The sequence below is a fragment of the Ranitomeya imitator genome, chromosome 3, assembly GCF_032444005.1.
Source record: "Ranitomeya imitator isolate aRanImi1 chromosome 3, aRanImi1.pri, whole genome shotgun sequence".
NCBI lineage: Eukaryota > Metazoa > Chordata > Amphibia > Anura > Dendrobatidae > Ranitomeya > Ranitomeya imitator.
The window spans coordinates 770,751,461-770,762,982 of NC_091284.1; the positions used below are offsets into that span (position 1 = coordinate 770,751,461).

The 11,522-nt window shown below is 43.5% G+C and overlaps 1 protein-coding gene across 2 annotated transcripts in view; it reads left to right on the plus strand.

Moving 5' to 3' along the window:
• Positions 1 to 11,522, plus strand: part of CPAP (centrosome assembly and centriole elongation protein) — a 94,214-nt gene that overhangs the window by 26,472 nt on the left and 56,220 nt on the right. For both annotated transcript variants that reach the window (XR_011319431.1, XM_069759066.1), the window contains exons 5-6: positions 581 to 671; positions 3,816 to 3,921. Coding sequence is in view for 1 of the 2 variants with exons in the window: in XM_069759066.1 (XP_069615167.1) it covers positions 581 to 671; positions 3,816 to 3,921 (197 nt within the window). In the remaining variant the exon portion in view is untranslated. The remainder of the gene's footprint in view (positions 1 to 580; positions 672 to 3,815; positions 3,922 to 11,522) is intronic.

Genomic DNA, 11,522 nt, shown 5'->3' on the forward strand with positions numbered 1-11,522 from the left:
CAGCTCTTCCTGTGCTCAGCGGTCGCTGGTACCGCTCATTAAGGTGATTAATATGTGCTCCATTCCTATGGGAGTGGAGACGTGTCCATATTCATCACCTTAATCAGCAGTACCAGAGACCGCTGAGCACAAGAAGAGCTGCACGCAAGCGCTGGCGGCCAGAACGAGATGCAGTGCCAGCACCCAGGGCGCGCAGGTAAAGGAGTATGATGTGTGCGCCGGCTCCTGGCACCTGCTGCTCCGCCACCCTCCTCCCCCACCAGCTTTCTATACCGTGACTCGTGTATAAGCCGAGGGGGCATTTTCAGCACAAACAAATGCTGAAAAACTCGGCTTATACACGAGTATATATGGTATGTGTTCTTTTATGACTTTTACTGAGCTCCTCTCAGCTGATTTATGACCACATCAAAGTAGACTGTGCAAGGAATCGGAAAGCCTGTAAACCCCAAATGGTGAAACATTTTTAATGAAACCCAAATTGTAAAAATGATTTTTGCACTAGGTACATATGTTTAAGTAAAAAAAAAAAAAAAAAAACTATGGCAATAATCCTGTTAATGAGATAATATTATTATAGGTGATGAATTAGAATCTGAAGATTCTTCTCAGGGAGAAGATTCCTCCAGGGTACTGCGAGAACTGCACAATAGGAGCAATTCAGAGGACAGGTGAGTGATTTACCCCCCAGGGAGGGGGAAAGCTGAGCTAATTAGCGCTGTATCTGTCATTCTTCTTACTGTTTATGCTGATTAGGGACCCACCTGTAAGGGTATGTGCACACGTCAGGATTTCTTGCAGAAATTTCCTGAAGAAAACCGGAAATTTTCTGCAAGAAATCAGCATTTTTTTTTTTGCGTTTTTTTTTTTTAGCATTTTGCAAGCGAAATTAGCTTGCAAAATGCTAAAGTTTTCCAAGTGATCTGTAGCATCGCTTGGAAAACTGACTGACAGGTTGGTCACACTTGTCAAACATAATGTTTGACAAGTGTGACCAACTTTTTACTATAGATGCTGCCTAAGCAGCATCTATAGTAAAAGATAGAATGTTTAAAAAAAATAAAAAAAAAATAAAAAAAATGGTTATACTCACCTGCAGACAGCCGATCTCCTCAGCGGCGTCCGTTCCTATAGATGGTGTGTGTGTGCAGGACCTTCGATGACGTCGCGGTCACGCGACCAATCACAAGACGGCGACGTCATCGCAGGTCCTTCACATAGAGCATCTATGGGAACGGAAGCGGCAGCATGCACCGCTGAGAGGCGGGAAGACTCCGGGGCCATCAGAGGGTGAGTATATGACTATTTTTTATTTTAATTCTTTTTTTTTTTTTTACCAATTATATGGTGCCCAGTCTGTGGAGGAGAGTCTCCTCTCCTCCACCCTGGGTACCGACCGCACATAATCTGCTTACTTCCCGCATGGTGTGCACAGCCCCATGCAGAAAGTAAGCAGATCAATGCATTCCTAGGTGTGCGAAATCCCCGCAATTCCGCAAATTTAATGAACATGTTGCTTTTTTTTTCCCCCAATGCGATTTTTTTCGCGGAAAAAAATGCAACATTTGCACTAGAAATGCGTAATACACTGTAAATAATAGGAGGCATATGTAAGCGTTTTTTTCGCGTTTTTATCACGTTTTTATAGCGAAAAAACGCGAAAAATACTGAACGTGTGCACATGGCCTAATGCTGTCTGCATGGATGGTGCGGGGAACAAGGTGGGGGTCAAAGCTCAATCATAACACATTTCTGTACAAACTTTTCCTCGTGAGGACGGTGGCTATGATTTAATATGATGGTATATAAAAGACACCTGTAACCTGAGACTTGCATACATATGAACTTGTCATCTTTTGAGTTTGAGCATTAATATAATTAGTTATCATTTCAGAGAGCTGGATCCCTTGTTTACAGCGTTTATTTTTGTGGATCAAGGAGGAAACCAGACTATCTTCTATTCTGGGTTTTAGAAAATAATTATTTTTTAAAACAAAATCATACAGTTATCCACTATGTCCAGTATCTTTCTGTATTAATTTATCATCACCCCCCAGCTTACCGGGAGCGTGCATTGTTTGTTTGTCAGCGGATTATCTCCCTAAAAACAAGGATCGGGCGTTGCGATTCCACCTGCTCAATCCTGCTCTACCCTTTTGTCATCTGTCAGACGAGAGTCTGGAGGTGCCATACATACCAGATATCGTCTGTATGAAAGAAGGCTGAACCTGACCAATCTGTTTGGAGGCCTTTAGACATAGAATAAACTTGGTTTATTAGAGGATTTTTCTGTTGTTGGAAACCTAATAAGTTTGAAAAATAAAGAATGGATAAAAGAAAAATAAAGTACCGTATTTTTTGGATTAGAAGACGCTCCGGATTATAAGACGCACCCCAAATTTTTTTTCTTCAATAAAATGGTTGTGCTTCTTATAATCCATGCGTCTTATTGCTTACTGGGGTCGGTGGCTGCAGTGAAGTAGGGTTCCAGAGTCACTGCTGGAGGAGGCAGGAGTGGGGTGATGCCAGGCTGGGATGTGGGGGTGTTCCGATGTGCGGCGCACTGCTGCAGGGGTGTCCGGTGCTGCTGCGGGTGTCTCCAGCGCTGCAGGGGCTCTGCCAACATTTTGTGAAAGGCCAAAGCCCCCGTAGTTACATGGTTTCCTGTGCGATGGACTCCTGGAAAATGGCTGCCAGGGTGCGGCGCATGCGCAGATGGAGATCTCGGCACCAAGATCTCATTCTATGTAAATTGACCTTAAAGGAACTCTATCAGCACAATGCCTGTTCAAACTAAGTCCTGCCACTCGGTGCTTCACAGCGGGCCAATCATTTATATTCACCCTCCCACCTGCTTGTTTTCTCTCAATCTCCCCCTCTACCCCCCACTTCTTTGATTGACAGCTCTGGCTTTACAGAGCAAGAGAAGGGTGGAGATAGATGGAAACCAAGCAGGTGGGAAGGTGTATGAAAATGATTGGCCCCGCTATGAAGCACCAAGCGCCTTTTATTGGTTTGAGCAGTCATTCTGTGCTGATAATATCACATATTTGATGGATTACCCATTGATATCTAAGATGTCAAACCACAGTGCTACAATACCAGATTTAGTCAGCATTAAATGTATGACTGTCAGTTGAAGCTACAGTAATTGCAGAAGTCCCTTCAACAGTTCAAGGGAACCTGTCACCCCCAAACTCGAAGATGAGCTAAGCCCACCGTCATCAGGGGCTTATCTACAGCATTCTGTAATGCTGTACATGAGCCCCCGATGTATCCTGAAAGATGAGAAAAAGAGGTTAGATTATACTCACCCAGGGGTGGTCCCGCTGCGGTCCAATCCGATGGGCGTCGCGTCCAGGGCCTCCTATCTTCATAGGATGATGTCCTCTTCTTGTCTTTACGCTGCGACACCTGTTGAGGGCAGAGCAAAGTACTGCAGTGCGCAGGCGCTGGGCCTCTGTGACCTTTCCCGGCGCCTGCGCATTGCAGTACTTTGCTCTGCCCTCTTCCCGATCGGACCACCACCCCAGGTGAGTATAATCTAACCTCTTTTTCTCATCTTTCAGGTGACATCGGGGGCTTATCTACAGCATTACAGAATGCTGTAGATAACCCCCGGATGCTGGTGGGCTTAGCTCACCTTCGATTTTGGGGGTGACCGGTTCCCTTTAATTTGGCAGGTTCAGAGGTTCCGACTCAAACTGATTTTTCAATTTGATGACCTTTAGATAGACCATCAATATCAGACATGTAAAACCAAAGATCTATTCAATGTTCCATAGTAAAGATGCAACAATATGTGTTTTCTGTAGGCCCATTGAGTCCAGCATCAAGGAGAGAAATAAATCATTTGAACAGTTCTTGGAGGAGCAGATGACGATTGAAGAACAAAGACTGAAAGAAACTAACCTGCAGCAGGTGACTTTCATAGGGCCCATTTCATATTAAACTAATTTCCACTTTGTCTTGTTGAGTTTTGACATGGTGGATCTTTTGTTCTAATTGGAGGTAAGCTGCTCTTAGGCCATATTAACACGTTCAGTATTTTACATCAGTATTTGTAAGCCAAAACCAGAAGTGGGTGATAAATACAGAAGTGGTGCATATGTTTCTATTATACTTTTTCTCTGATTGTTCCACTCCTGATTTTGGCTTTCAATTACTGATGTAAAACACTGACCGAATACTGAACGTGGCTTTAGAGGCATTTGTCCGCAGATCATTCCTGACTTCCATATTAAGGTCCTTGGACAATTTTCCAAGACTGAGATGGGAAGAATAGTTGTCAACCAACAACTTCTGAATGTGTATGTGCTCCAAACGTGTAGACATATGTAGTGAGACCATTTCCAGGCAATTATGGGTTACACACGAGGCTCAATTTTTTTTGCCTAGAAACCTAAATGAATGATTGATCTGTGGAAGGACTCTTTGTCTTAATGTAGATGAAAACCAGAGACTGATTCATAAATGTCCTAAGTAAGTGAATGATTGACCGATAACTTTAGCTGCTGGAACCATTTTGAATTTTCATTTCTTGTTTTTGACCTACACCAATAAAACCTAAAGTGGGGAAAATTAAGTATTTGATACACTCTCAATTTTTCACATTTTCCCACCTGCAAAGAATGGAGAGGTCTATAATTTATATTGTAGGTACACTTCAACTGTGAGAGACAGAATAAAAAAAAATCCCGAAAATCACTTTGCATGATTTTTACATAATTAATTTGCATTTATTGCATGAAATAAATATTTGATACAATAGAAACACGGAACTTAATATTTGATACAGAAACTTGTTTGCAATTAGAGGTCAGATGTTTCCTGTAGTTCTTGATCAAGTTTGCACACACTGCAGCAGGGATGTTGGCCCGCTCCTCCATACAGATCTTCTGCAGATCATTCAGGTTTCAGGGCTGTTACATATTGGAGGAAGGTAAAACTTAATGTTTCTCAAAGATTTTCTATTGGGTTCATGTCTGGAGACTGGCTAGGCACTCTGGGACCTTGAAATTCCTCTTTCAGAGCCACTCCTTAGTGGCCCTGGCTGTGTGTTTTTGGGTCATTGTCATGTTGGAAGATCCAGCCACGACCCATCTTCAATGCTCTTACAAAGGGAAGGATGTTGTTGTCCAAAATCTTGCAATACATGACCCCATCCATCCTCCCTTCAATATGCTGCAGTCGTCCTGTCCCCTTTCCAGAAAAGCACCCCCAAAGTATGATGTTTTCCCCAACATGCTTCATGGTTTGGAGGGTGCTCTTGGGGTTGTACTCATCCTTATTCTCAGGGCTGTGGAGTCGGTAAGCCAACCCTCCGACTGACTCCTCAATTCCCCTGACTCCACAACACTGGACAGTACTGAGCAGCACCACACCTCAAATCAACTCCAGGCCTTTTATCTGCTTAATTGAGAATGACATAACGAAGGGATTGCCCACACCTGTCCACAAAATAGCCTTGGAGTCAATTGTCTAATTACTTTTGGTCCCTTTAAAAACAGGGTGGCACATGTTAAGGAGCTGAAACTCCTTAAACCCTTCATCCAATTTTAATGTGGATACCCTGAAATGAAAGCTGAAAGTCTGAACTTGAACTGCATCTGAATTGTTTTGTTTAAAATTCATTGTGGTAAGGTCTATAACCAAAATTAGAAAAATGTTGTCTCTGTCCAAATATATATGGACTTAACTGTATAAGACATTTCATAACTTTCCCAAATACTTATGAAAAGATTTACAGCTTATACTGCATTGAACTACGATACCAATTTATTATATATATTTTAGGAGTCTGTCCATTTTATGCCAACTCCACCAAAATGGACACCGACTCCAAATCGACAGCCCTGTTTCTTCTTCCTCCAAACACGGCAAGTGGAGTTGTTACCAAAAAGTTCTATTTTGGTCTCGTCTGACCACATGACCTTCTCGCATGCCTCCTCTAGATCATCCAGATGGGCCTGTGCTGGTGTGAGCAGGGGGACCTTGTGTGCCCTGCAGGATTTTAATCCATGATGGTGTAGTGTGATACAATAATATTTGCGACTGTTTTCCCAACTCTCTTCAGGTCATTGACTAGGTCCTCCCATGTAGTTCTGAGCAGATAACTGACGTTTTTTCAGAATCAACTTTACCCCACGAAGCGAGATCTTTCATGGAGCCCCAGGCTGAGGAAGATTGACAGTCAACTTGTTTTTCTTCCATTTTCTAATAATTGTTCCAACAGTTGTTGCCTTCTCACCAAGCTGTTGTCTATTGTCGTCTAGCCCATCCCAGCCTTGTGCAGGTCTATAATTTTGTCCCTGGTGTCCTTAGACAGCTCTTTGATCTTGACCATGGTAAAGAGGTTGGAGTGTGATTGAGTGTGTGGACAGTTGTCTTTTATGCAGGTAACAAGTTCAAACCGGTGCAATTAATACAGGTAATGAGTGCAGAGTAGGAGGGCTTCTTAACCCCTTAATCCCATATGACGTACTATCCCGTCAAGGTGACCTGGGACTTAATTCCCAGTGATGGGATAGTACATCATATGCAATCGGCCGCGCTCACAGGGGGAACGTGGCAGATCACGGCTGGGTGTCAGCTGACTATCGCAGCTGACATCCGGCACTATGTGTCACGGACCGCTCCTGGCACATTAACCCCCTGAACACTGCGATCAAACATGATCGCAGCATTCCAGGGGCATAGGGAAGCATCGCACAGGGAGGGGGCTCCCTGTGGGCTTCCCTGAGACTCGGTACAAGGCGATGTGCTCACCTTGTACCGAGCGTCTCCTCCCTGTAGATGAGATAGATATATAGATAGTTAGGCTACTTTTACACATCAGGTTTTTGCCATCAGGCATAATCCGGCGAGTTTAGAAAAAAAACGGATCCGGTTTTTTTTCCGCCGGATCCATTTTTTTCTCATAGAGTTGTATTAGCGCCGGATTGCGCCTGATGACCACACGTTTCATCCGTTTTTTGCCGGATTCGTCAAAAGAAACGATTTCCTGCAGACAGAAAAAACGTACAGAGGAAAGTTTTTTTTTTTTTTCTGTCCTGCGAAAAAACGCGCAGCGACGGATCCGGCGAAAAGTGTGTGAAACTGAGATGTGAAATGATGAATCCGGCCTTCGAATCCAGTTTTTCATGCATTCCATTGAAATCATGCACATTTTCCATTCTCCCTGTCTAAAAAATAAAAAAACGGATCAGTTGCATCAGTTTTTCACTATTTGCAATGGATCCGTTTTTCAAAAATTTGCTCGATCCTGCCTGACGGAAACAAACGCCTATCCATTATTAATCCTAGAGTAGTGTAAGATTTAAATAAAAAATAAAGACACAGCCAGAAAAAAGTATTCTAATATTCTTAATTTAACCATATTTACCATACTCGATCGCCTGTAAAAAAAAAAAAAAAATTAAAAATAATAAACCATATACTCCCTGTCCGACGCAGTTCAATTAATAACGAGTGTCCCACGACGATCTCCCCTATAGAAAAGTGACATCGGGTGATGTCACTGCTCTATAGGACCCTCAGTGACACACTGACAGGAGACAATGGCTCCTACAGTGCATCACTGAGGTTACCTTAGTTCAGAGTCTCACTTTATGGCATTGCTGCGTGGGAACTTTCTCACACAGCAGTGCCACAAGTGAGACTAGGGACTATTTTTTACAGTGGCGGAGGAATACAGTGCGGAAGGGTACCTTCCGTCATTGTATTACTGGAGCCCCTGAAGAGCGGTCACATCATCTGATGCTGCTGTCCTCCACGGGAGATCATCATGGGACACTCGTTTTAATTGGCTTTCTGCGGATCTGGCAGTATAGTTTGTTTATTTTAATTTTTTTTTACAGGTGACACTGGCTTCGAGGATCAAAGTGACAAGTGATGGTGAGTATGTACTCTGTTATATGTACTGTATGTATTGTATGTAATGTATGAATGTACTGTATGTTGCATGTTATATGTTGCATGTATGTAGTATGTTGCATGTATGTTGCATCTATGTAGTATGTTGCATGTATGTAGTATGTTGCATGTATGTAGTATGTTGCATGTATGTATGTTGTATCTAATATGTTGTATGTATGTTTGTGTTTTTTTTTTTTTTATACATTCAACACATTAGCCGGATGATGGGACTACTACTGTCCCATCATTGGCCAATGTGTGACTGTCACTGTAGCAGGCATAGCCCGATGGGACTTGTAGTCCCATTGGACGATGCCTGCACACACAGTGCCACAAACAACCGGACAGGCCGCAGACCACCCGGACAGGCCGCAGACCACCCGGACAGGCCGCAGACCACCCGGACAGGCCGCAGACCACCCGGACAGGCCGCAGACCACCCGGACAGGCCGCAGACCACCCGGACAGGCCGCAGACCCGGCACGGAGAGCTCGCAGACCCCGCCCGCACACACGCACACAGTCACCGACCACACTCTTCCCCCCTCCCGAACTGCAGTGTTTCCTCCTCAGCTAAACTGCAGATCTTTTTTACATCTGCGGTTTTGCTGTGGATGTGCCCGACTCAATACAAGTCAATGGGTGCAGAATTGACATTCTGCAGAAAAAACAACGCTGCGTTTCCGCGCGTTTTTTTCCGCAGCATGTGCACAGCGGATTTGGTTTTCCATAGGTTTACATGGTACTGTAGACCGCATGGAAAACTGCTGCAGATCCGCAGCGTCAAAACACTGTGGATCCGTGGTAAAAACCGCAAAGTGTGAACATGGCCTTATAACTCCCTAACAAACACAACATTTTGGTTTCAAAATTGTGCTGATGTAAAGTAACATGTGGGAAATGTTACTTATTAAGTATTTTGTGTGACATATCTCTGTGATTTAAGGGCATAAAAAAATCAAAGTTGGAAAATTGCGACATTTTCATAAATTTTGCCAAATTTACATTTTTTTTCACAAATAAACGCAGGTAATATCAAAGAAATTTTATCACTATCATGAAGCCCAATATGTCACGAGAAAACAATGTCAGAATCACCGGGATCCGTTGAAACGTTCCAGAGTTATAACCTCATAAAGGGACAGTGGTCAGAATTGTAAAAATTGGTCTGGTCATTAACGTGCAAACCACTCTTGGGGCTTAAGGGGTTAAAGAAACACTAACAGGTCTGTGAGAGCCAGAATTCTTGCTGGTTGGTAGGAGATCAAATGCTTATTTCATACAAGAGGTCTAAGAGGTAAGGTTTCTCCTTGTGGAGAGTGACATACCAGCTCTGGATTGTCAAGGTAAGAAGGCTTATTCGCCGTGCAATGCTCCTCTGGGAAATTTAATATGCAAATTGCCTCTTCAGAGAAAAAGAGGACTTAAACTCTGTATTGCCACCTGTTGGAAGTAGCGATCCTACAAGTCACAATCAACCCTTTGACGAGTTGTGCAATATGACTTAGGCTGCTGTCACACTAGCAGTATTTGGTCAGTATTTTACATCAGTATCTGTAAGCCAAAACAAGGAGTGGAACAAATAAAGGAAAAATATCATAGAAACATATGCACCACTTCTGTATTTATCACCCACTCCTGGTTTTGGCTTACAAATACTGATGTAAAATACTGACCAAATACTGATAGTGTGACGGCAGCCTTAGGATAAAAGCCAAATCAGTATCTCAATTCGCAGACACAGTGTTTATTGCTTTTTCTCTGAAGAGGCAATTTGCATATTAAATTTCCCAGAGGATCATTGCACGGCGAATAAGCCTTCTTAATAAGCCAGAGCTGGCACAAGGAGAAACCTTACCTCTTAGACCTCAGTCCAGAGCCTCTCACCTAGACAAATTAATTATTATATTATTATTATTATTTATTGTTATAGCGCCATTTATTCCATGGCGCTTTACATGTAAGGAGGGGTGTACATAATAAAAACAAGTACAATAATCTTAAACAATACAAGTCATAACTGGTACAGGAGGAGTGAGGACCCTGCCCGCGAAGGCTCACAATCTACAAGGGATGGGTGAGGATACAGTAGTTCTCATGCTTCGCACTGACGAGGGCCAACAGCACGAAACACTCTGTCTGCGAATTGAGATACTGATTTGGCTTTTATCCTAAGTCATATTGCACGACTCATTAAAGGGTTGTGATTTTCTGCTTTTTATTTTTAGTTTCTGTCTCTCACATTTGAAGTTTACTCACGATAAGAATTACAGACCTCTCCAAACGACAGTATATTAAATACTTATTTTTTTAACTTTTTTAGACTGGTGTGTGTAGTGCTAAGGTATAAAATGCAACACCATAATGTTTTGCAAGTGAGCAGTTTATATTTGCCGTGTGTCTCTATGAACTAAGGGTACCGTCACACTAAGCGACGCTGCAGCTATACCGACAACGATGTCGATCGCTGCAGCGTCGCTGTTTGGTCGCTGGAGAGCTGTCACACAGACAGCTCTCCAGCGACCAACGATCCCGAAGTCCCCTGGTAACCAGGGTAAACATCGGGTAACTAAGCGCAGGGCCGCGCTTAGTAACCCGATGTTTACCCTGGTTACCAGCGTTAACTTAAAAAAAACAAACACTACACACTTACATTCCGATGTCTGTCTTCTGGCGCTCTGCTTTCCTCTGCACTGTCAGCGCCGGTCAGCCGGAAAGCAGAGCGATGACGTCACCGCTGTGCTTTCCGGCCGGCGCTCACAGCCAGTGCAGGAAAAGCACAGCGCCGGTGGACAGACACGGAATGTAAGTATGTAGTGTTTGTTTTTTTTACGTTAACGCTGGTAACCAGGGTAAACATCAGGTTACTAAGCGCGGCCCTGCGCTTAGTAACCCAATGTTTACCCTGGTTACCAGTGAAGACATCGCTGGATCGGTGTCACACACGCCGATCCAGCGATGTCAGCGGGAACTCCAGCGACGAAATAAAGTTCTGGACTTTCCTCAGCGACCAACGATCTCCCAGCAGGGGCCTGATCGTTGGTCGCTGTCACACATAACGATTTCCTTAACGATATCGTTGCTACGTCACAAAAAGCAACGATATCGTTTACGATATCGTTATGTGTGACGGTACCTTAATCTTCAAATATTTTCTAGTACTAAAGAAGCCTAAAGTTCCACATCACTTATTCGGCAATCTGCAGTGAGGAATATTGATAGTGTGTAATTAACACAATATCAGGATTCCACTCTTATTTGTTGGCTTGAGCAATTATCGCTCATGTGCTGTGGTCTTATACCCACTAAACTCTGATCTGCTTCTTTCCATAGATCATTCATTGTAAGGCCTCTTTCACGCTTCCATTTTTTGCAATCCGTCGCAATCTGTCATTTTGGGCAAAAAAACGGATCCTGCAAATGTGCTCGCAGGATGCGTTTTTTGTCCATAGACTTGTATTAGCGACGGATCGCGACGGATGGCCACACGTCGCGTCTGTCGTGCGACGGACCTGTCGTATTTTGGCGGACCGTTGTCAGAATAAAACGTTCAATGTAACGCTTTTTGTACGTCGCGTCCGCCATTTTCGATCGCGCATGCGTGGG